Genomic DNA, 24,865 nt, shown 5'->3' with positions numbered 1-24,865 from the left:
TGACGCCCGGCAGACAAAAGGTCAGGTCTAATGGGGCCACAGTGAGCTGCCAGCACTAAAACCAACCCTCCGCTGCAGCCGTCATTTAGTTAGGATGCACCTTGGCTTAGTGGTCGTAGTGTATTTGTTTGATATTCGGCCCAACACTGGTGGGACGCTAGCTCTCCCTGCTCTCTGTCTCCCAAACACACATTCACACACACTTACAAAGCCACTGTATCAATGTTTGCGCAGGCTCCAGTGCTGGAATCTAATCATGGAGAAACGACATTTTAGTTTGGTTTCAATCGGAGCCAGGGGTGATTCCCTACGGGCTGCTTTCGAGCATCAGTAATAGCCCGAACTTCATTTTTAATAAAGATCTTGTTTGAGAACGCTGCACAGTCTCAATGAGGTGATGGTTGGCGAGCCCCTATGGAAAAGCCCTCAGCACAAATCCCAGTCTCCCAGCTGCAACTGTAACCAAGCGGTTATATAGGAGAACCGCACCTCTGTGCACCACGGCAACCTTTGATGGGTTTTTTCTTTGTTTTGTTTTTCTCTCCTCCAACTGTCTCCCTGCTTTACGCCATCATGATGCAGAAGAACCCGCGCCACGCTCCCCGCAGCATCACAAACCCCTCCAACTTCTTTTCTCTCCCCCGACATCTACGTAACCAGAGAAGGTGAAGAGTGAAAGGAGAGAGAGCAACAAAAAGAATGAAACGGGGAGACAAAGGAGGGGCGGGGGGGGGGCCTGTTGTTCCGCAGGGCCAAAAGGCCTGGTGGTTGCGCTGGTGCATGCTTGATACAAATTGCTGGGGCTTTAAAGCTGTAATTATGGTAATAGGCCCAATTGCAGAGTAGTGAAGCTCTAAAGTGCTTCCATGTGTGTGCCATGCCCCAGAGACCCTGGCTTAGCAGAGAGCAGTGCAGCTCACGCCGGCCTCCCCCCCAGTAACCTGCAAAAAAAAAAAAAAAAAAAGAGAGAGCTACACCAAGAATCATGACAAAACAAGGCTAATTGGCAACATGTCCCTCAGGCTGTGTCTGTTTTGCGCTTTTGCGTAAACAGAAATGGAAGAAAAGTCAACAAATGACATGTTTGTACTGCACACGCACAACAAAGCAGAGCGTCTGGCAGTTTGTGGTAAACCGTAATTATGCTTTTATGGCGGCGGCCATCTTTGTTCCTCAGTGTAAGAAACGGAGTTTGAGGAACTGGAGCACTTTTCACCTACGAAATGAAAAGTACGTGGTGCTTTAAATACCCGCAAGGGAGCTTGTAGGAGTGGAGTCAGGGGGGGTGTAGTGGGTGCCTTGAGCAACTCTCTCTCAGTCAGACAGAGGTTTTCTTTACATTCACTACTTTTGCTCCTGTCACGGCTCAAAACTTTATTTAGCCCCAATCCCTCAGGAGAGGCGATCGGCTCACAATGGGAGGAGGACAGCTCTCAGTGGCCGGCCAGGCTGTGATGTCAGAGCGAGTCAGGGGCACCCGAGGGAGCCGAGGGGGAATATTTGAGCTCCGGCTCTGCTCTGAATCCACAGGTGGGCCTGATCTCAGACAGGAAATGTAACGCTGGTCCAGATCTGAGACAAAACAACAGCGCTGAGTTTAAAATTAGTCCATTCCTCACACTGCTGGCAATCAGACCACCACACGAGAAGATGGAGTGGAATATGTCGGGACTTGTTGTGTCTACGGCGTTCTGTGGCCGTCCAGCTGCTCGGTGGATGAGATTTCCTCTCTCCACATTTCTCTCTTTTCGGATTTTGATTAGCTTTGGCCCACGTTTAATATTATTGTGCAAGTGATGTTAAGTGCTCACCCGGAGCAGGCCTGCGGCTTGTGTTTCAGCAGATGGTGATAGATAGCTGTGTTGAGATGGAAAAAAGCACGCTGAAGGGCAGGACAGCAACCGCTGACTAATGTCTCCACATTTATTTGGAGCAATTACACCAGTCCGTGCTTACACAAACAGGATTAACTCTCTCACACGTACTGTGCACACTCTGTGTGTCTCACACACTCACCGCTCAATAATTATTTTATTTGAATCTCTTTCTAGACTTTCGAAAATGGCTTGAACTAAATCATCTGTGGTGAGAAAAGTGATTCAAATAAGGTGATAAACAAGTGACCTGTCTTGTTATCATGGTGTACAACACACCAAATGTGGACAAGAGAGAGAGAGAGAGAGAGAGAGAGGCACCAGAGGAGATAAGAAAGAGGAAATCATTTCCAAGTTTGGTCAAGGTAACAGCTGCAATAGCAGATTCATGCTCCTGTGGCCGTAATTGTTAATATTATTAAGACGTTTAAGAGTCGTCATGACGACGGTGCTGAGATGCTGATGTACATATTGTATATAACAGGTCACAAACCAAACTGAAAAGTTGATTTGATGAATAAAAAGAGAACTCCAGAGTTATTGCAGTTAAACCTGAAAGGGGAACTTGGATGTGGCTGAGAGCCCAATATGCTGACCTGACATTGATACGCGGTCTGAAAAGAGACTTTAAAAAAGCACTTTTGCTGGTGAAGCAACAACCTTTGTGCTGGTTTGGCTCTGCAGGTGGATCGCTGTTTTAAATCTTGTTCCATTCTCTGATAAATGTTGGGTCTGTGACACACTTGCGTTCAATAAATGTATTTTCAAGCTGTTTCAAAGCGAATTTTGCAATTTTTCAAAAGTTTTTTAAAAAATGACAACGGACAGAAACACAAGTGCTAATGTACCCACACGTATGATGAATGCAGACAGGCATGTAGTGCGCACAGGCAGCTTCACACACTCTCTTAACTCACACACACATGCACAGTGCTCCTCATCCATTACATCTGGCTTGGATTGGCCCAGAGCATGTGAGCGTGGGGGCGTATTGGCAGACAGAAGGTGTTGGTAGGCAAATGCATGACGAGAAAGACAGACAGAGAAATGGGAAAATAAAAGGAGGGAGAGACAGAGAGAGAGAGAGAGAGACGAGAAGGCAGATGACGGGCCGAGGTGAGCACGTGTCTGAGAAGTGGATGACGCAGCAAGAACTCGAGATGGAGGAGAAATCCCCGAACAACTGAGCCAGCTGAGGGGGACGTCGCTGGACCGCGAGACAGGGAGAAATGGATGGATGGACAGCAGAGGGACATGTGTGGATGTCATCTGGCCATCAGTCATGCAGATAGAGAGAGAGAGAAAGAGCGGGGGGGGGTAAGAGCTCCAGGGAGGCCCTAGGGTGGGGGCTTGAAGCCTAATCCCAAAAACAGCTGTGTGTACTCGGGAGGGCGGGGAAGGGGGTGGTGGTTCTTGGGAGACGGGTGCTCTCTCATGGCCCATCACATCCTCTGACCCCAGCAACGTCAACAGCTTCTTGATGTGCCTCAGTCGCCGCAGACCGCCCCCCCCCCCCTCGCTCACTGTGAATCAACCCCACCGACGAGGCCTCAATATTTGACCTGCTCCCTCTGTACCACGAACAAGTCCACGAAAGGCGCCGTAAATCACTCCCAGATACTGTCGATCAGTGATCAGGAGCGATACGTGATCCAGCCTGAGCTTCATGGAGAGGCGTGTCCGTTCGGATGTAAACTTGGTTACTGACACAAAAAACTCCCATGATGTCGTCCTCAGTTGTTGTCTGTGCGCTGTACGTTGTAGACAAAGTGTCATGACGTGTTGCTTTAGTGGAGAGGGACGATTGAGCATGTTTTCATACTCAGGTTCATTCTTTATTAATTTTCCTTCATGCTACCACTAGACGTGTGTTTTCTCTTCGTGCTCAGTAAGGACTACACCAAGCAACTCTTCTTTGCACTTCTTTTTTTAACCCCCCAGTGAAAGTTATTGTCTTTTGCTGAAGAATGCAGATTTTGAGGATTTTTGTAATCATTTTTGTAAGTCTGTAGAAAGTTTAGAAACATTTATTTAAAGAAAACAACATCTACCAACCTTTGCCACTTGCTCTCCTGCATTATTTCAAACACTAAATTAACAAACACGTTTCCCTCTTTCCCTTCTTTGTCTGCAGTCTGTTCGCAGGCAGCATACCGAGGATGACCTTCATCAGCGTGGGTGGTTTCATCTTCTTGGGAGCCTACGAAAAGGTCCGCCGCACTTTGCTATAGCGCCGCGGCTTCTCTAACTGCCCCGGTCTCCGGCCGGTTGGAGGAGTAGCAGGGAAAAGCATCTCGGGAAGTAGCACCCTAGTGTTCTGAAGAGCCCCTGCACCCTCCATGCTCCTGGTCCCCGAGATACAAGGACCACCTAGTGCTCAGGAGGAAGACTCTGCCACAGGCCAGGCAGAGAGAGAGAGAGAGACAGTGCCCTGTGGACTGAGTTTAACAACCTCAATCCCACTTCTGTTGATTTGGAAGAAATGAAGCCACACCCTGTCGCACAGGACTAACCGTGAAGCCTCTTTACTGTTTAATATGTGTGTGTGAGTGAGTCGTGGCATTAAAGACTTGTCTCTTTTTATACACGGAGGTGTTTTGTGTTCCCTGTGCTCTGACCACTGCTTCCTCTCCATGGCTTCGTGATTACTTTAGTGTTTTATCCATATCTTCTCCTCTTCATCAGGCCGAGCCACCTGTATTAAAGAGCCACCGGGGAGACATAGTACAGTAAGATCTGATCAGACGCAGTCCCACTAGAGGAACACTGAGCTCATCTGTTTGTGAAGACTGGACTGATTTTAGACTTGGAGGTGTCTCCATCAGTAAAACTAAATTAAATGAAGGTGCCGGTTGTATTAAGAGCCCCTGGTGTCTTGTACAAGTGACATGTGTTTTTATTTATGATGGTACAACATGTACTACATATGTAATTGCAATTTATATGTAGGAAATGATAGGATTCTGGGGAACAAAAGCAGATAAATGATTCTCCAACTGGACTTGTCTACGGAGCAGCACATTTATATTGTTATACATTGAATTACTGGATTTATTTGATGTCTCTTCTATGCAGCAGCCTTTTACTGCACTGGCCAATTGTAAAATAACTGATGGGCTCCACTTTCCAAATATGTCTCCCTTAAGTTAAGTTATCCAAGAAAACGTATTATAAGATTAACACATCACTCCTCTACATCTAATTGAAGAAGGATTATCCAAATGACATGTGCGGGAACAGTTAGCCCCCAGTGTCGTGTTTTCCTTCCTTGTTTTCAGTGAATCGGCTCAATGTCGTCCTTCAGCAGCCAGCATGGAGGTAAAAGCGAAGACTCTGTAAATCCTGCGGGGCGGTCGGGGAGGCGGGGGGCAGAGGGAGACGGATGGCCTCACAGGTGGGAGTGCTTGTCATGCTGCTTGTCACTAGGCTGTTGGACAACAATGGCCGGAGTGTGATTGGTGGTGGCCACGGCCGGGAGCGTGTCAATCATCCGGTGACAAACATCCATCTGGAATGCACATTGTGGCCGGTCACTGACCCACAGTCAGCTCGGTCTCAATAGCAAATATTTTAAACAGCCTGCATAAGGAAAAAATATGCCTGCTGTGTTTGGAGCTTCGGGGAGCCAGGAGACATTCTTGGTTGGAATATTAGCTCTGTGTGTGTGTGTGTGTGTGTGTGTGTGTGTGTGTGTTTATACAGGTCCAGGCACAAGCTACTCGACTGCTTTGAAGATCAAGGCCCTGATGACTTCTCCATAACCACTGAGACATGTGAGCGGCACTAAATGCTAACTCAGCTGTTTGTGATACCATTGTCCCGAAAACATTCTCTCCTCATGTGTTCACACGAGCAACGAGACAAACACTGACAACTCGCAACAATAGGAAACTGTGATTTTATTAGACACTTCACTGTTTTAGCTTTGACACTGGTACAACAGTCTCGGACAGTTTGTTTCAATAAATTACTCCGAACATGAACTGCACCTCACTCCCCTCTTGTCCCTTTTCACGTGCTACACTGGGGTTGGTTTCCTCCCAGGGTTTCGCTGATTGGTCTTGCTGGTAAAATCATCTTGTGATAGGAGCCATCAGGTGTAACCAGAGGAGCGTGTCCTCCGGCTCACCTTGATAAAGCCAACAGGTAACAGAACACAGTTCAGACAAAGGGGAGAATTGTGGAAACATAACTACACACGCGAGTTTTCTGACCCAGTGGAAACGGGGAATTGTGACAGTTCAGGGAGCATCTGACCGCAAGGAACCTCCCGGTTTGGTTAGAGCACGCTTCACAAGCTTTCTGACTGTTCACAGCATGAAGCCACACCTTTAGTGACCTTGAACACGAAACGTTATTCAACTGTAGTGATGATGACAAAGTTAGTTACAATGTGATGACGTGACAAAGGCAAAAAATACTGGCCGATCTCTTCTCAATGCACAACGGTGGATGTTGGAGGCACATTACAGCAGCAATACAACATCGTTCTCCCTGATTCTCCTGTTTTGTTTTGTTTTTTATTCCAACTTAAGAATCACTTAATTAAGCAGTCGGCCAATTAAACATTAGTGCACATAACTGAAAATGCCACAACAGCCATGTCCAAAATGACAAATCTTAAATAGTTTGTCGCCAGCTCTGACTGACGGCTGTTAGTTGAAGTTCGACCACATTCAGTTGCAAACGTGTCTCAAAGAACCCAACTTGAGTACGAGAAGAACCTTTTCACCCAACTAGAACAGAGCAGCTTCGCAGTATCGCGTAGTGTCGTGAAACAGGTGGAAGAGCCTTGATGGTACAGTTGACTTTACCGCGTCGAGAGTATGTGGAATGCCTCCTCACGCGGAGGAGCTTTCTGCATTCCTAGTGGCAGATATCATGTATCTGCCTGCAAGTGAGTGTAAAAAAAGTGCTTTACCTTTAACTGCTCATAAATATCCCATCGCCAATGCATCTGTTGTACCGAATTAGTTTTACACCAAAGCTCTTCCTTCATATACTGAGTGTGGGGTTGTGTTTCTTTAAGGCCATGGTTGGCATTGTTTGTCGAAAAAAAAAAAAAAAACATTCAAGTGCTATCAAGTGTTTTGTTAGAGTGTACCAGTATGTCTCACAAAAAAAAAAACGTCTCTTGATATAGGCTATTACAAGTTGAGTTTTCTTTGATCATGCAATAAGGCACTGCAGCTGACTGTTGGTGAAAGCTGAAAAAGGCTTTTGAAGAAAAACATAAAAATACCATCACTCCTTTCTTTGCCATGCACATAAATTCAAATACTCTTTTGTAAAAGTTATATAATATATAATATAAGAAAACTCTTATGTACAGTCAAATGTCTAAATGTATTTCTCTTTCGTCCCCCTGCACATACATACACTGTACAAGATTCCCTACATTTACATGCTTCAAATGCAAGTCACATTTTTTGGAGCTAGAATTTGTATTGGTCACCTCCCAAAGGAAGGTTGTTAACTATGTACAGCTGATACGCTCAGATGGGACGCCACCCACACAAGCTCCACCTTCAAACTCCGGATCCCCCCTGCCTCTCCCCCCTCCCCTCCTCCTGGCACTCCCTGTCAGTCTACATTCTGGAGGCTCAGGACAGTCCGCCTCGATATGAGGTAGCAGTTTTATTTCCCAGTGCAAAAAAAAAAAAAAAAATGAAATTCCACCCAGCAAGTCCACATTCTGGGCTGGATGGAGCTCCTGCTAGTCGCTGGCTCTCCTTAGGGGGGCGCTCTCAAGCTGAGAGGCTCTGAGGGTGTGTCCATTGGACAGCAAAGTCTGCCTGAGGTCAGGCTCACAGTCACTGTCGTGGTAGCCGTGGCTCATCACGCCCAGAGGCTTCACTGGCTTGTGGAAGGACTCTTCCTGTGATGGAGGACGTGTCGGTGTCTGTCCCGCTCTGCTCACTGCACAAAGAAGAGGTGGGGGTGCGATTAGAAATAAGCAAAGTCAATCACGGCACATGACTTTAGACAAATACAGATTCAGCTTTAGGATAGAGAGACGTGGAATGTGTGTATAGGGCTGCGTTGACGTGTGGAGGTGAGAACAGGAATTTGGAGGCCAATTCCTCTGGTATTACTCTCAGCTAGAGAAGCAGAAACCTAGAGCAGGCCTGGACGTGCAACTCCTGGAGATTGGCAGCAGAGAGAACTCGGTGCTGCTTTTCAGTGTTTTTATCGAGCTACTCTGAGTCAGATGCAGGCAGGAGCCGATCTATCAACGATCACGTTCAAAAGGTATGCGCCTTGAAAAGCCTTTCTGAATCAGTGATAGCTTCTCATGGTGTCACCTGACCCAAAGAACAGGGACTGTTTGGGCTGTAAGAAACCTCCTGCGTGTCCATTTGAACTCGCCTGAATCATCGTCTCACCTTTTCTATCGTGTCGGTTCTGTTGTATCGTATTGTGGTTTTTTGGATGCGGAGACCCCTGAATATCTGTCGGGACCCCATTGGGTGTCCCGTTGCACAGCGGGGTCATGTGTGAGCCTGCCTCGCGCTGCTCCCCTGGGTGATGGAGAGAGTGCTGCTGGTACTTTATGCCCTCAGCAGGGCCGAAGCCTTGGGTGAAGTAGTCGGGATCTGTGCAGTAGCTGCTGCCGTTCTCCATACAATCTGTGCACACTACTGCACTGTCGAAACCTGTAGGCATGCAGGGAGAGAGAAAATTAATGATTTGGTTGGTGGCGGAAAATCAACAACTGCGTGTCAACACTGTGGTTTGGATGTCTGCTGTAATTATTTCTGATTCTTCACAGACAGCGGTGCCCCTTTCATCGCTATGGAACTTTGGAAAACGGCACAAACCGGTGGGGAGCACAAACATTTGGTACCTGTGGGCTCTACAGCATGTCCATTAGGCTGAAGTCCACTGCCAGCCTCCACACGGATACACACATCCTGCCGCTCAGACAAAGTGCCCTGGGACGATAGGTAGCTGGGAACATCTGGAGGCACCATCGTCTCATCTGGGACAAGAGACAAAGATGAAAAGACCAACACAATAAATTAGATTTGGGACAATTGATAAATTGATTGTTAAATAAAGACAAAAATGGAAAACAATTGTTGGATTCATGGACTAAATAAGTACGAAATCAATATCAAAATCATCCCAAACCCCACTTAGAAACACACCTGTGTTGGTGACGCTGCACTCCTCACTCTTCTTCCTGGTCTGGTAGATGATGCAGACCCACACCAGTGACGTCATAACAATACTCGTCACCACGGCTATAACAATGATGCCTATAGTGACTGTGCTTGGCCCCGTCAGGGGGGCGCACGGGCTCCTGCCCTGCGTCACCACCAGATGACTATGAGCACGCTCCGTTCCCAGCGTGTTGGACATGAGGCAGGTGTAGCGACCGGCGTCCTCTAGCGAGGCGGATCCGATGACCAGTAGCTGGTTCCCAGGGGTGAAGTGGTGTCTGTCGGAGGGACGGAGCGGCTGGTCGTTCCGCAACCAGGTAATACGAGGAGGCGGGCTGCCCAGGGCCTTGCACTGCAGAGCCACTGTGTCCCCAACCACCACGCTGCGATCCTCCAGATCCTGGGCCAGGTGAGGGGTTTCTGTGGACAGGATTGATAGGGATCTTATCAAAAGCTCAGAGATTGCAGGATTCCTGAGGTCAGTGTTTTCTATTATGCTATCACGGATCCATCAAAGTTTTAGATTTCAACTCTCAGGTTTCTGCTTTATCTCTGTTTGTTCACAGTATCCATTGCCGACTGGTGATTTAACTGGACAGACTGAAGTCAAAGTGATGTTCTGAGTTTGATTTCCAACCACAGAAAGCTTATCTCATCATGACTCTCTTGCAAATTCTGAAATCTGTTAACTCTGCACATTTTCATTACAACACACAAAACAACACTTCTCTCAGGACAGAATCCTCTTCACAATAATCTTTTCAGTGTTCCCTCGGCAACTTCACATTCTGCTGAATGGAGCACATTGAGGTGTGTGTGCGTGTGCGTGTGTGCGTGCGCCCGCCCTCCCCTCGCAGACTGAGCACTTCCCCTCACAGTGGGACATACACAGATTAAGAGATCTCACTTAACCCACTTCAGCCGCCCCTTCTCTTCTATCAATACTTTCCCTCTCTCCATCAATCCCCCTCCTCCCTCCTTTCTTTACTCTAAATCCTACTTGTCTACCCTTCTCCTAAACACTCCAACAATTCCTGTTCTCTCGCTTTGTCTCCCATTTTTCTCCGCTGCCACTCTTTTCCAGACAGGAGCCCCTCAGCAGCAGCAGCCACCGCCCCCTCCTCTCTTCCACCCCTACGTCTCTTAAACCCACACATGACAGAATCAGTGCCTAGACATGGCTGCCTGCTTCAGTATTTTATACTGTTGAATGGATTAGCACTTGAAATGTCTCGCACACTATGCAAATGTGGCAGTGAAATACCAGTTCCACCAGTCTGACCAAGTTAAATATAGAAAATGTGTGTTATGAGCTCTTTAAGGGGACATTTTTTGCGAGATTCAAGCAAAGTACCCCCCATTTTTTCAGCTTGTCCAACAAGGGACTGCTTTGCTCAGTTCAGAGACAAAGGACAAAGATGAGCTATGTGTTGAGATGGTTATAGGAGTGCAGTTCCGTTTTGTTTGACTTAACAGTGTAAAACAGCCAATAAACTGGGAGCACTGAGGCCTGCAGTGAAGCAGCCATGACTGTCCCTCCCACCATGAGATGAGAAGGGGGGGTGGGAATGCCTGACAAACACCCCTCTGTGAGTCCCCCTCGGTCACCCACCATCCCCCTTTGACCTCCAATTGTAACCTATGGCCTCTGACCTGCAGCAAGACCACAGCTGCAGAGAAAAGAAAAATATAAAGCCTCTCATTCTGCAGCTTTGGACATTCCCAACTGAGTGCCGAGCTATTTGCAAGTGGAGATATGAGAATATGACAATGTGCATTTAACACGAGTTAAAAACAGGTTAATTTTAGGTTTTTAGTACATTTAATACTTGTAAAAACATGCAGCTCTTACCCAGCACGGTGAGGGTGGCGTTGGCAGAGATGGTGCCCGCTGTGTTTTTGGCAGTGCAGCTGTAAACGCCCATGTCCTCGGGCTTGACATCCATGATGAAGAAAACGTCGTCGTCAGGCATGACATGCATTCTGCGCTCCCGAGCAGCAGGGAAATCTGTTCCTCCGTCCTTTTGCCAGGCGATCTGAGGTGCTGGGTGGCCCTCTGCGGCACACTCTAGCCTGGCTGTGTGGCCTGTGCGGATTGTGCTGTCCCTGGGAGTTTTCAAGAAGGATGGGAGAACTGTGAAAGGAAGAGATGTGAATTCTGTCAGTATGAGTGGAGCAAAACCTCAATCCTTTATTTATTTTCACTGTCCACTTTACTTTTTCAGCAAACTCCCTCATTCATAGTCACAATTTTACACTTTCACACCTGCAAGCCCATGAGCAGCTCTGCAGGAGCTGTCTTGGATAAAGAACTTTGACAGCAGTTGTTCAGGATTACAGAGCATTACTCATTCAGTTCTTCCAACAGCATTTTCCCAGCTGGTGCTGACATTCAAACCAGGGACTCTAACCTCTATAGGAAACTTAGCTCCTTTGGCAGCTTCAGCGTCTTTACAGTCATGTGTATGCCAAGGCAACAGGCAGACAAATAACTCTGGCAGACGTGAAAGTACAGGAGAAGCTAGAGCTCTGATGCAGATTTGGGGCAGGAAACCAAACTCTACATAAATGCTCTCCATTAAGAAAAGCAGGGTGACTGAGCGCAGGAGAGACGGCTCCTGTTAGTGCTGACATGCAGCTAAATCAATTTGTTCCGAATACCATCCTGGGAGAGATGGAGGCCGGCTAAGAGAGAGACAGAGAAGGCTTTATTCAAGCAACAGAAAGGAACTCAGCATGACCACTAATCTCAATCGCTTCTCTGTCGAATTAGACAATCTAAACTCGGACAACACTTAACAATGATAACAACATAAAAACAGACATTTCCTTTGGTGGAAATAGTTTAATCACACACATATCAACAGAGGTTTTGGAGTGTTGTGCTTGTTTTGTCTAAATTGTCTGAGCCGGGCACCAGATCTCGTATTGGTGTAGTAGTTTTTTATTATAATCATTATATTATTATATTATATGTTATATTATAACAACAACCCAACTCAGCCTTTAGTAATAATAATATTCTTACCATTGACGGTGAGGCGAGCCTTATTGGAGTAGGTGGAGCCAAAGTGGTTGGTGATGATGCACTGGTATCGGCCCTCATGTGCAAAAGTGACATGCCGCAGGTGCAGGATGGTGGTGTACTCCATCACACCTCCACCTGCACCTGGCACATCAGAGGTTGTACCCTGGTGGTGTGCGCGAACGTGGGCGTAATTCTCTGTTTCGGCTTGTCGAAGCAGCTCCTGGTCCTTACGCCACGCGAAGGTCATGGGGGAGGAGCTGCTGCTTGCGGCTGTACAAGTTAGACGCACGTCGCTGCCAAGAACTGTGACAGTGGCTTCGGGCTGCACAGTAATCTGGGGCTTGGGGAGGTCCTCTGAACATGGACAGTTATGGAAAGGCAAAAAGAAAAGGGAAGAAGGAAAGTGAGAAAAGACAAGAAAGGGAGCCCAGAGTGTGAGGAGAGATAAAAACACAAGACAGAGAAGGAAGCATTAATGTCAAACAAATGTCCTTGAGTAAGTGTCTTCCTTTGCACAAATGGACGTGAAAGAGTGAAATAAAACACACATCGGGATCCATTAGCATGTCTGAGTGCAAATACAGAGCTAAACAAAAACAGCACACAAACAAATATGTGCGAGTATGTAAACAACAGAACAGCGCCAAGCTGTCAGTGTGGCCCATCTGTGCCTCCAGTGCCTCTTGCCCAACACGCCCACCCACATAAACACAGAATGCGCTCAAACTTCACTCACCACACACAAAGCTGCCGGACGGGGCCTGGAAGAGGCCGATGCCCTTAAGGCTCTCTGGGTGGGCGCAGGTGGCATTGACACCAGACTGCAAACCATGTGCCGCCAACCAGTCCGGCAGCCAGTGGAGCTGGCAGTCACACAGGAAACTGTCGCTCTGAATGAGACTGTGGAAAAGAGGAGAGGAGAGAGGAAGAAGCCGTGAATACATGTGGTGTATATCGCATAATTAAAGGTGTATACAGGTGCCGAAAGCACTATCTGTGCAAATGCATCATAACTCACAGGGTTTTGAGGAGCTTCATTTTACTGAAGGCTTCGGGCTGGATGGTACGGATTGCATTCTCTCCCAGGTTCCTGTTGGGATTAAACACTGCATCAGTCACCAACGAATGCACGTTTTACTCACACAGTTCCTTCACCTGATCTGATTATTTTACCAAGTTGGAAATATCCAGGAGTGGATGTTAGATACGTGCCAGCTTTTCTGTCACTCCCTGCCCTCTATTGACAAAGGCCTGTATAAGCACTTAGGAATCCCATTTCTTCTGCTGAGCTCGACATATGGTCAATAACTTTGTAGTTGCGCAGAGGCAGAAAAAAAAAAAGGCCAAAGTTGAGATTACGCGAGGCTAACGAGAGAGGAGCAGCTGGGCGCTCGCAAAAGCCCCTGTCTTCTCCTTTTACAAAGACGCTATTAAATTGCTAGCAGCCTCCCCTCTGCCAGCTACTTTTGGCAACCTCCAACCCCAGTCCACCCACTCGCCCTTACTCCCTCTCTAGCTAGGAGGAGGAGCAGCTAAGCATTGTGGGATACTCACAGGTGTTCCAGGGTCTCCAGGCCAGAGAAGGCTTTCTTGGCCACTGACTTGATCTTGTTTCCAAACAGAGTCCTGCCGTTTCCAAACATGAAGGTGTGTCGATAGATGAAGAGAGAGAGAGAAAAAGAGAGGGGCACAGGATAAAAAAAAAAAAAAAGGGGGGGGGGGGGGTGAAAATAGGGAGCAAGAGAGCGAGAGATGCACAATTAGCAAGGCTGAATCTGATAAGAGTGAAGTGAGAGGATTGAGGTATTGGAAATTTGAACTGTGTGGAGATTAGCCGGGAGAAGGGGGGGTGAGGGAGATTGGATGGGGGTGAGGTAGGTGAGGGATGTGGTGGTGGTGGGGAGGGGACCTGGGCTCTGCACTGCTCTTCAAAGACCACTTCCATCTTTATTAGAATTTAACAGCAATGACCAGGCTGTGCAGTGTGTGTGTGTGTGTGTGTGTGTGTGTGTGTGTGTGTGTGTGTGTGGGGGGGGGGGGGTTCTTTCCCCCTGCAGAGCTTGTAAGGATGTACATGCGACCGTGTGAGTGTGTGTGCGCCTTGTCAAGCCTGGTTTGAGAAGTGAGTTGCTGTTCCCTCTGATTTGGGGTCGTAATCCCTTCTTCCACCCTCTCCCTGCTGCTGCCGCCCCTCCCTCGCTCCTCTTCTGTTGTAGACTTCATTTCACGGGAAGAGGAGACACGGCTGACTGGCTTACAATCAAGACCTCAGTGTTCCAACTCATTCAAACGTACACACAAGCAAACGACTGTCTTGTCACGGGGATGACAATAAGACTCCTTTTTGTACCTTTTACTTTGAAGAAATCTAAAGTAAAATAAAGTTTTATTTTCCTTGGCTGTGGCTGTAAGAGCCATCCCACGTCGCAGGGTTCACAAGTTGCTTTTAGGGAACTCTGGGTGCACAGCGGACACTTTGACGTCTCACCCCTTCCTTCTCTTTTTGGCATCTCTTTTTCCCATAACTTGCTTTGCCAGTGTTGGGATGCAGCAGGCCGCTTCCGCCAACGCCATGACAAAAGGGGCAGGGTCAGAGGGCGGGGCATGTGAGGCGTTTGATGTTGATGACTGAATGCAGCCCTCAATTTCACCCTCTCTGAGTTCCTAACAACGGGGACTGGGAATAAGGGGACGCGAAGAGCGGAGGCATGGAGGAGAAATAGAAATAGGACTATTGGGGAGTGAACCCCTGCCAGCTTGAAGAAAAGCCCTTTCACTCCCTCTTTCTTCCAATTCTTTCTCTTTCAGTGGTGCTCACACTGGGAACCATCTTGGCTGGACACCATCTTTTCATTCTGCAGGTTGATGATTGCCCCTCAACACCAGCAACTCTATGACTGTTGTAATTCCTCACTCAACTTTTTTACTAGCTGTCTTCATAAAAACAAGTCATCATGGAAAACAGATAAAAATGATTCACTGTATCTGCTTCTTGAGCCATCATCAGGAAGCTGAACCCAGTTTGGCTATAAACCTACAGCAAAACAATGAAATCCTAAGTTGAAAGCCAAACTGAACTGAAGAAACACTGGCTTGGGATTGGAAAGGATAAAGCGAATAAAGAATTACCTTCGATGTTTCCCAAACTTGGCAAAAAAAAAAACCAAATTGGACCCTATAACTGGTTAGTGTGAGAACTTTCCTGCCAAGTGAAGTGTGGGGTCCTGAGGGGACAGATATCTCTAACTCTGCGGCCTTACATTGGACTGGATAAACTTAGCTGGCAGTGAAGGGTAACTTTGGGATTTGGAGGGAAACTTTTGGACGAGAGGAAAAATGAGGGAGCGCACTCTTCTTTCTCTGATTGTCTGTCTTTGAAGAACAGCAGAGAGAATCCCAAAGTCAGTGGCAGGCCAGGCCAAAGGGATCAAAAAAGAGGGGCTGAGAGAAGGAGAGGTGGAGGGAACAGAAGAAAGAGATACTCACAGCTTGTTGAGGCTGTCCAATCCGGAGAAGACCCCGTTGGTGTCCTCTATTGTGCCTGAGATGTCATTATGGTCCAGCTCCCTGTGGAGAATGAAAGAAAAGAGAAGGATAAGAAAAGTGGAAGGAGGGAGGGAAGGAAGAGAACGGGGACAGAGTCTGCCAGGACTGAAGCGGTTCAGAACCTTGGCAGAGGCTGCTCTGGAAGTCACGGGTTGCCCCCTCAACCACACTCCCTCCCCTCTACCATCCTCCTCCCCTGCACCTGGCCTTAAGAGCTCCTCTGCCGCTCTGCACTGCCAACCAAGCGCATTCTTTCCTTAGAGGGGAAGAGAAGGGAGCGTGCGTGTGTGCAGGCGTGCGTGTGAGTTGGTGTGTTGAGGCAAGCCCCAGTGCAATGTATAATTCATGATGGCATGAAGGGGTTGGCGCAAATATAATGCCTTGTGAGAGGCCAGACAGTTGGGTCCGTTTGTCTGATAGAGGCAGGTACGGCACAGCCAAAACCAGAGCCAAGAGTCTTAATGAGGTGAAGGGCCGAGCTTAACAGTGGCCATGCAAAGACAGAATGGTTTGAGAAAGAAAGAAAGAAAGAAAGAAAGAAAGAAAGAAAGAAAGAAAGAAAGAAAAAGGCTTCTTTTAAAGCATTTGGGGGTTTCCAAACACTTGTTGAAAGCACCTCGTCTCCCTTCACAATGTCTACAGAACTGCCTCTGTAGGTGAGGTCATTGCTGCAGAGGAACCACCACTCCTCTTCTCTGCATGGTAATAAAAAAAAACAAAAAAACAACAGAATCAAAGGTCTCCTCTGAACCATTAAAAGACTTTCTTTCAAACTTGGGAAAGGCCTTTGAGGTTGATGGTCAGCCACACCCTCCACCAACTCCACAATAGCACCCTCCACCCCTTCCTCCTCCCCTTGCCTTCCAAGCATCTCTTATCCCCCACTGGTTCTATTCAGTCTCCTTTGGCCGCAGTCTTAGCTGGACTGGACAGGGGCTGCCAATTTCCTACTCTTTCTGGCTGGCTGAATGTGAATGGCCATTGCCTTGTTAAAGCAAGGCTAGTGGTGTGGGCTGTGGAGCAGAGAGACTGGGCACGGATACGCGGGGGGGGGGGGGGTGCGATAAGCCAACAACCCCCGTGGCCGAATTAGAGGGCAGGCTGGCTTGTTTGAAGCTTTCACACCCCAATACAGGCTTCAGCCCATGCCAGCACGCCCAACAGCGCAGGCCCAATTAAAGCTCCCCCGGCTCCTTTTCAGGGCTGAGCCCAAGCCTGTCCTCGCCTACACTGATTAGATTAGGCCTGTCTCAAAAACAGAGTGGAGGAGTGATACAAGAGAAAGAGAGAAAAGACTGTGCAAATTCAAGAATGAGATAATGTGTGTATTGGGAGATAACATGACGATATATCAGAATGCACTCAGGATAACAGAGGGGACGAAATGGGCATTGAGCGTTCTTTAAATGGGTAAAGCCAAAAAAATAAAACAACAAAGTTAAAGCCAATTAAAGAGAAGACAGAAAAGGAAAACTGGAAAAACTGAGATATGGCCGTCACAAGCTCAGCTCCCTGCTCCACCCTTTATTTCCCTCTGTAGCTAGTTATCTAGCATCCAGTGTGCCAGCAGAGGGGCCTTATGTGCCTTGGCTTGTCACCCCGCTGTGAGAGAGAGCCTGTCTAGTGAGCTCTGGCTCTCCTCTCTGGCTCTCTCACTGGGAAGAGGCACAGCCAAGACTTTGGTTAGGAACCAAGACCCCCAAGTCTTACTCCTGGATTTATCCCCTGACTTTCTCCTTTTAATTCCCTTCTCTTTTCCTTCTATAGGCCTCTTTGGGCTTTCTCTGCTAAAGGTGGATCAGAGAAAAAAGGGAAACTCTGTCTTTATTCATGGCTTCCAAAAGCGGGGAAGGATCTCAAAGGAGGAGAGCGACATAGAACACTTTTTAGATCCAAGGGTGTTGGGAGCCAGTGCTCAGGACAAAACAAAAAGCCCTAAAACTAGACAAACAAAGAAACAGAATAAAATGAAAAAGTACAAAACAAGAAGTTGCTACAGAAACCACGACAATAGTAACGTATGAAGACCTCGTAAAACCCATGAGTGAGACATGAATGCCAATGAGATCGAGCCTGTGTTGAAATGTAAACAACCCCTGCTTTCTAAAGTCAACTGAAGGGACTAAATGGACCTCAATATCAAATTTCACATAGGCAAACCCAATATTAAAACATCTCAGCTTTCACTGCTCCCAAGCGACACATCATGGCCTTATCATCAACAGGCACAAAACCCTAATGAGTCGGCTGCTGGGGGTCATTTGGGAGATTGGTAACGGCGGCTGCGGGAGTGTACTTACAAGATGCGTACAGCCTTGAGGCCTCTGAAGGCTCCCTCGGTGATGTGGCTGATGGCGTTGTGGCCCAGACGGAGGGCGTGGAGATCCCCCAGTACAGCCAGACTGCCTTCGTCCAGACGAGTCAAGTTGTTGTACGACAGATTCCTGGAGAGGGAGGGGGAGGGCGAGACAGTCAGGAAAGAGGACAGAGGAAGACATGGAGATGGAGAGAGAGACCGAGAGAGAGACGAAAAAAGGGGGGAAGAAAGAGAAATGTTCTGTGTGAGGTCTGGAAGGAGTTGACAAGTTGGCAGGACGCTGAGGCCGGCCGTGACATCACTACACTTAAATTTCATGACCGATTCAATGTCTATTTGCCACTCTGTGATGTTTTTCCATTGTGCCTTTTCTTTGCCACAAGATTTTTAACAGAGAATGGGTTTACCAGACCTTACAGCTCAACTGAGGTCCTAACCATTTGACAGGGAAGAAAAGAAATTCTTGGTTTACATGTCTACAGCCTCCATTTATAAGCTTTCTTGAGCATGTGGTAAACCCCAGGGGAATATACTGTCAGTCATGTGTAATATAGCCTTCAAAATGTTACTTCACACAATATGCCACCTACAAATCTGAATGGGATGAGAACAGGACATGGATTTCTAAGCAGTTTTACTTGTTTCAGGAATCTAAAGAGAGAAAGAACTAAACAAGTGAAAGTTACATTTCAAAACTGACTGAAATTATAAAATACCTCTTAAATAAATCCTGATAAATTATAAATGCTAACAAATCACATAGGGTCAATCATCAGCTTCATCAATCTTTTTATGTGGTAAATGGTCATATGTGCATATGATTCCCCTCTCTGTGGCCCCCGTTGTCTGTCACTGTGGCCAGGCCTCATAGTTTGCTTGACCAGTCATGTATGCAGAGATCTTCCCTGATGACCAACTCCGCTCAGCCCAGTGGGAATGCAATAACAGGCTCCTCATAAAGACAAGTCTCTCTTCTATCAGTGAGTGGGGTCATCATAACTTTAGATAATAAAATCATATAACCAATGACTATTGCAGTGCTGGGAGGGTGTTTCGGGAATGGTACTGGAAGCAATCTGTCATTCATAGGACGTGTGCACAGGAAAAGCGGCATTGAGATACACAGAGCAAACTAACATTAACGCCATCTACCTCTCAATCCCCTCTGACTGTTACACATAAACAAACATAGGCGCCACAGATACCCCAGGCTACCTCGCAGTTAGCAACGCCTCAGCTGAGCAGAGCTCTTTACTGCAGCAATACGGACAGTCATGTCAACAGAACAGGAAAGACTCTTAGATAATAACTCCTCATTCAGTAGACAAAGGGCGTAAAGGTGATGCTTCAGTGTAATTACCCCAAAACAACCAGCAGAGGATTACACACTGGTTTACAAAACCCACACGCTTCAGAACTATGCACAAAAACTCTTGTCGAAGGGCTTGAGTGCCGTTGAGCCCAACTCTAATTATGGGATAAACAGGCTTATCCTGAGAATAGCAAAGAGTATTGAGTGTTAAGGCACAATGTCATTAAACCCTAGGGAAGGTAGACGGATGATATGGGTGGAGGTGTGGAGTGTTGGATTCTCAGACTATAGGACAGATTCCCAGAGACAAAAAAGGCAAAGACTGGTCTTTCTTTGCTGCCCTCAACTCAATTTTAAAATCTGTGACTACTACCTGCCGAAAGGTTTTTGCATGGGAACATCTGGCAGGAGTGTTTGGGTGTTCGGGCTAATTTAAATGCTGGTACTCACAGTTCCCTCAGCTTCTGGCAGAACTTCCATCCATCGGGATTGATGCGGGCTATTGCATTGTTACTAAGGAATAGCTGCTGAAGGGAGGTCAGGCCGTACAGGGAGCCACTGTTCACCTCTGTCAGACTGTTATGATCCAGGTGACTGCAGGGGACAAAATTGAGTAACACTGGTATTTAGATACAGAGATCTTGTCAGTCAGTTTGCAGGCAGCAGGATGTCAGGAGTGCAGGAGCGATTTTAAAAGTACATACAGGACTTTCATCTTTGCCAGGTCCCAAAAGGCCCCATCGGTCAGTTTGCTGATGCTGTTCCTTTGCAGCTTGAGCACCTCCAGGCTGGACAGACCCTGAAAGGTCAGACCCTCCACCTGACGGATACGGTTCCTATTCAGTTCACTGCAGGGTGGACAGGCAAAAAAAAAAGAAAAATCTGTGAGACACTTAATCATACTTTGCAACCTCTTTAAAAAATATTCCCACATATCTTAGACTGAGGAATGTTTTGCCCTCATTCTACATCCATTCATCTATCTATCAAGTTAAAACCAAAGAATCCTGTAGCCTGCACGCTTCAGTTGGACCATTTGTCATTAACAAACCCTCAGCCCAACAGGCATTCCTCAGCAGTGTCCTTTCCACTGGTGGCACGGGGCCAGTGCTGTATCCCTGCAGGCTTTATCTCACAAAGACTGCAGTGCTACGATTCTTTGAATAAACTGTGATATTGACGGCAGAATGAAGTAAGTGTGGTGACTTTAAAAACCTGCAGTTCTTCTCTCTTCTGCACGGCCTCAGACATTTTTACGTGGAACAATGAATGTACACATCTGGTATGTGTGAAAGCTGTAAAAGCCCTCAGGGTGGCAAACATAAACATCCACATAGGCTCTTTTGTGTCCAATGTGCTTCACCGCTAGCGTGTGCAGATACAGTGTCATCAAGGCCACCCCTCCAACAAAAGGCACCTGGAGCTACAATGGGGGAAGCCCATTATGTGAGTCCCTTCACTCTCCAGAAAGGAGGTGTTAATCTACAAATGGGTCGACCTCACTGTTACGCTGGAGGGAAGTATGACCAACATAGAAGACTGAGGATATGGGCCATAAATAACAGATAACATGGTTCTGATGTTTTCCTAGTCAAATCTTATCTACCCTTAGATGTATAGCTCACACTAATAATGTTCCAAATGTTAAACACACAAAGGTTACTCAACAGATACAAACTCCTCTTCATTCAAAATCAATTTTTATATCCTGAAAAGTCTCCAAAGGCTACAACTGAGAAATCCCTCCATTTTCAGCCTAAACCTAAACATCACGTCAATAACATATTGTTTTTGCAGAGCTGAACTGTTCTGACGGACCAAAACACAAGCTTGTCATCACTCTAACTGTGTCGTTAGGCTGATGAAGTCCAGGGGTACTCACAGCTGGGTGAGCCTTGGGAGCTGGAAGGCTTTCACTGGGATTTGGCTGATGCGGTTTCGGCTCAATCTCAGGACCTGGAGGGTCGAGCCCAGATGGTCTAGTGCGCCGAGCTCCAACACACTGATCTTGTTGTTGCTCAGGTACCTAGAAACAGAGGCAGTACATGGTGTCATAAAAGATTTATAACAAATCTTATACATTTGTTAATGAGTTGACGTGTTTCTGTCCCTCTATTGTTTTCATTAACACACTGGGGACAGATAATTTGGATGGAGACATCTACTTGCAACACTGTTCTGTGCAGAGTTAACTTACAGGTCTCGAATTTGGAGGCCTGGGGGAAAGCAGTGCCCTCGTAGCTCAGTGATGTCATTATTGCTCAGATCCAGAGTTTCCATAGAAAGCAGCCCTCTTGTCTGACTCCCGTCAATACTGCGGATCTTATTATGATGTCTGGAAAGCAAATAAAAAAATAAGAGAAGGCGTTAGAGGTGTTTGACAATCCACGCTGACCTACAATTCTAACCTATGTAATGCTGATGCCACCATCTCCAATAGGAATGCTGTACACCTTTAGTGTACTTTTCCCATTGCCCAAAGATGGAAAACACTTCAAACCTCTTCCCCAGCTTCTCTATGCCCACTCAGACACAAAGACAGAGGAGTACACAGAACAAAGTGTTCTCCACTCACTACAGTACCTCAAAATGTGTACTTTAAGAGCTTCCAAACAGAGGGTGGCCTTCTTTAAACAATTCCAAGGACACCTGAGCCTCTCCACAGAACTTAGCTGCAAAGTCTATTAGATTGATTAGGCTCCTGTGATCAACAAGAGCCACTTGAAGTAGGTTTTGGACTGCTTCAGCGCGCATGGAAATGAAAGGTGGCTGTATGACTCTCAAAAAACGCCTGGTCACTATCAAGATCCTAATTTACCCAGAACACCCAGAAGTGAGAACAACAAATTTAAACCATCTTAAAACAAGTAACACTTGCACTGGGAGTTAAATTTGAAAAAAAAAAAAAATGTTCCACTGATATGCCTGACAAGTGTGAGAAGCAACAGCATGCCTCCTCCTTTGTGGTGCAAAAGTATTCTGCTTTTAGGAGTTTCCACACAAGGAAACATTACATCGGCACTGTTTTGTCAGGTCTTGTTAGCCTGGGTGAGCCGGGAGCCTGCAAGAAGACTGGACAGAATTCAGTTTTTATTTTGGCCCTGTTCAGGGGTCTTGTGTGGAATGGAGGGTCACCCACCCCACCCTATATTTACTCCTCAACATCTGTGGAGGGTTATTTTGGGGATCACAGCCTATTGTACACAGAAAGAAGAACAAAACAGGAAAAGATTGAGGAGAAGTTAAAGACACAGTCCTGCTGAACATTTCTCCCTTAAAGAGAAAAGAATTAAACATTCATTTAATTAATTAAACAATCCCAACATATGCACACACACATAAGGAGACAATCACGTGTCAGCAGTGCACATATAAGGACACAGGGCACACAAGAAACCTAAACACAGCTCCACTCTACTGCAAACATGCACATAGATAAATATATAGTATGTATACAGTAGAAATGTAAAGACAGGTAAACTGTGAATACACAGACTGCCACCTTTCTGACTACACAAGCAGTGTGTGCATATGCGAGAGAGCCGGCGTTATCTGAGCATACATGAAAGCCTTTTGCCGGGCGACACATTTGACACATGCTTGGGTGCTAACTAGGGCTGGGAATTTGATTTAGTATCACTTTCATTTGCCCGGCTAAAATAAACAAAACAAAAGCAAACGAGTCGGTGAGCACAAGGGCACAAGGGTGATAATAGCAAATAAAGCACATTTGTTTGCCGTGCGTTCTGTTTTTAAAACAGCATTATTGGTGCAGGTACGCTGCCGAGAACAACAGGCCCCATTGGCAGGCTCCAGGTCTCTGCTGGTTGCCTGGTAACCTCGCAGTGACGACAAGACTCCAGGAAGTCAAAGCGCTGGGCCAAGAAATAGTCTGGCAAGGAACCCCTTGTAAATCAAAAACTGGTTGTTTTTTACACTTTGAGGGAAACAGTCTGTCTGTCTCTGACTAAATGTCATGTGTTTACTTTGTTTTTTTGTTTTTTATGTTATACTGGCCACTGCTGGAGCGTCATATTCACTGTACATCAATGAACTCATCTAAGTCTCGGCAAGAATACAAGCGCTTCCCAAAATGTCAAACTCTAAATTTGAACACTCACATCTTCCAACGCTCGTTCACTTGATTGATGGAGAGTTTGATAGTTTTAGATGAGAAAATAAAAGCAGCCTCGTTCTCTGGTTGCTGTGTGTAAATGTACTTGACAGGAAGATCAAGAATGAGAGCAGGTGTTTTACCATCAAACTTTTCAACAACAAGGTCAGTCCCGCCTTCCTCTCTAGCCTTCAACCAGCAGATGGACAGGACACACACACACGCAGTCATTTATTGGTGTCTGAGAGGAGGGGCGGTCACATGACAGTGGACCACCTGAATAAACAGTGGCAGAAATGGTTAAAGATGAGCCTTGCAAGCCCGCCCTCACAAACAAATACGCAACACAAACATCAGAGGCGCGCGTGCATCAGGGCAACAGACAGTGGCTACAGTGAGCACGAGCACGGGTGGGTGAGGAGGAATGGGGGAGGACGAAAGGAGGAGGGAGGAGAATGCGAGGGTGAGGTGAGGTCAACAGCTGGTGACCTTTGATGGGAAAAACAGCTCCATCTCAAAGTTGTGGGAGAGACCGAACTCTCTCACTCGTTCTCTCGCCCCATTATTCTTCCACCACTCGAACCAAATTCCCTGTCCTCTCTTCCTCCCTCCTCCTCCCACAGTCTGAGCCCAGCTGCAGTGTAAGAGACAGATAAAGCCTCGGCGCTCAGTGTGTTTGAAGTCCGCACATACAATAGGAGCGTTTATAAAAACTGATTATCATACAGCCAGTGACATTTCTAGCGGAGGAGCCTGGTTCACTCATGTTATCTTTGAAGTCCGAGAGCCTTATTCTCTCTTAATTCCACTTAATTCCAAATCTCATTACCCTGCCCCATTGACCATCTGATTATCATGAGTCCGGCTCATTTTGACACTTCTTTTGATGCATGGAAAGTGCATCGGGGGGTTTACACTAGCATGTCCAATCTTCCGTTTCCAGTGTCATCTTTGGGGGAGGTTGGCCCGTCCCTTCCCGTTTGAAGCTGGCGGTCGGGACAAAAGGAGAATTATTTCAAAATCACATCGTCCAGTGGCCGTATGAGTTGTATCCCGAGCTTTTTTAAAGGGCCGCTTTGATGTTGACTGGAGAGGCGATGGGCATAATGGGAAAGTTTGTGCTGCTGCTCTGCTGTCACTTTGACGTTCGCTGTTTTTAAAACTTTGTGTTCCTTCTTTTTTCTTGCCATCCCGCTGTGGCATTCTGGGAGTCTGCGGGACATCGGTGCATTCACCAAGTGCATTGTGGGATTGTGGGAGCCTGGCATATGGTGTTTGCTGGGCTACATTAGAAGCTTTACCATGCTCAGTTGACATCTATCCTAATGTTAACGTTCCTGTTAAACTGCTTCTCACTGCTATCTCAATCATGTTGATCATCACTCAGGATTCACCTGCAGCAAAGAGAAAGAGCTGCGAGAGCTGTTGATGAAAGGAAGGCGTGGAAGGACAAAAGTGAGAAAAGGACAGCGCGTGGAAAAAAGGAAAAGGAAAAAGACAGTCATTTC

At 46.8% G+C, this 24,865-nt stretch overlaps 2 protein-coding genes across 3 annotated transcripts in view; one reads left to right on the top strand and one right to left on the bottom strand.

The window, feature by feature from the left end:
• slc25a26 (solute carrier family 25 member 26) overlaps positions 1 to 4,660 on the top strand; it is a 43,766-nt gene extending 39,106 nt beyond the window's left edge. The window contains exon 9 of one of the 2 annotated variants that reach the window (XM_026350008.1): positions 4,009 to 4,660. In XM_026350008.1, coding sequence (XP_026205793.1) covers positions 4,009 to 4,122 — 114 coding nt within the window. In that variant the 3' untranslated portion in view covers positions 4,123 to 4,660. The remainder of the gene's footprint in view (positions 1 to 4,008) is intronic. The other variant, XM_026350007.1, reaches the window with a different exon arrangement.
• A 1,093-nt stretch (positions 4,661 to 5,753) lies between these two features.
• Positions 5,754 to 24,865, bottom strand: part of lrig1 (leucine-rich repeats and immunoglobulin-like domains 1) — a 33,537-nt gene continuing 14,425 nt past the window's right edge. The window contains exons 4-18 of the mRNA XM_026347943.1: positions 21,441 to 21,578; positions 21,126 to 21,269; positions 19,948 to 20,091; positions 19,694 to 19,837; positions 17,915 to 18,058; positions 15,555 to 15,635; positions 13,623 to 13,694; positions 13,087 to 13,158; positions 12,805 to 12,968; positions 12,069 to 12,422; positions 10,893 to 11,174; positions 9,026 to 9,460; positions 8,722 to 8,856; positions 8,261 to 8,530; positions 5,754 to 7,793 (exon numbers count right to left, since the gene is read on the bottom strand). Of these exons, the coding sequence (XP_026203728.1) occupies positions 7,591 to 7,793; positions 8,261 to 8,530; positions 8,722 to 8,856; positions 9,026 to 9,460; positions 10,893 to 11,174; positions 12,069 to 12,422; positions 12,805 to 12,968; positions 13,087 to 13,158; positions 13,623 to 13,694; positions 15,555 to 15,635; positions 17,915 to 18,058; positions 19,694 to 19,837; positions 19,948 to 20,091; positions 21,126 to 21,269; positions 21,441 to 21,578 (2,782 nt within the window). The 3' untranslated portion in view covers positions 5,754 to 7,590. The remainder of the gene's footprint in view (positions 7,794 to 8,260; positions 8,531 to 8,721; positions 8,857 to 9,025; positions 9,461 to 10,892; positions 11,175 to 12,068; positions 12,423 to 12,804; positions 12,969 to 13,086; positions 13,159 to 13,622; positions 13,695 to 15,554; positions 15,636 to 17,914; positions 18,059 to 19,693; positions 19,838 to 19,947; positions 20,092 to 21,125; positions 21,270 to 21,440; positions 21,579 to 24,865) is intronic.

The sequence above is a fragment of the Anabas testudineus genome, chromosome 5 (assembly GCF_900324465.2).
Source record: "Anabas testudineus chromosome 5, fAnaTes1.2, whole genome shotgun sequence".
Lineage (NCBI taxonomy): Eukaryota > Metazoa > Chordata > Actinopteri > Anabantiformes > Anabantidae > Anabas > Anabas testudineus.
Note: the sequence above shows the minus strand (reverse complement) of the source record. Positions and strands in the feature narration are given on the sequence as shown.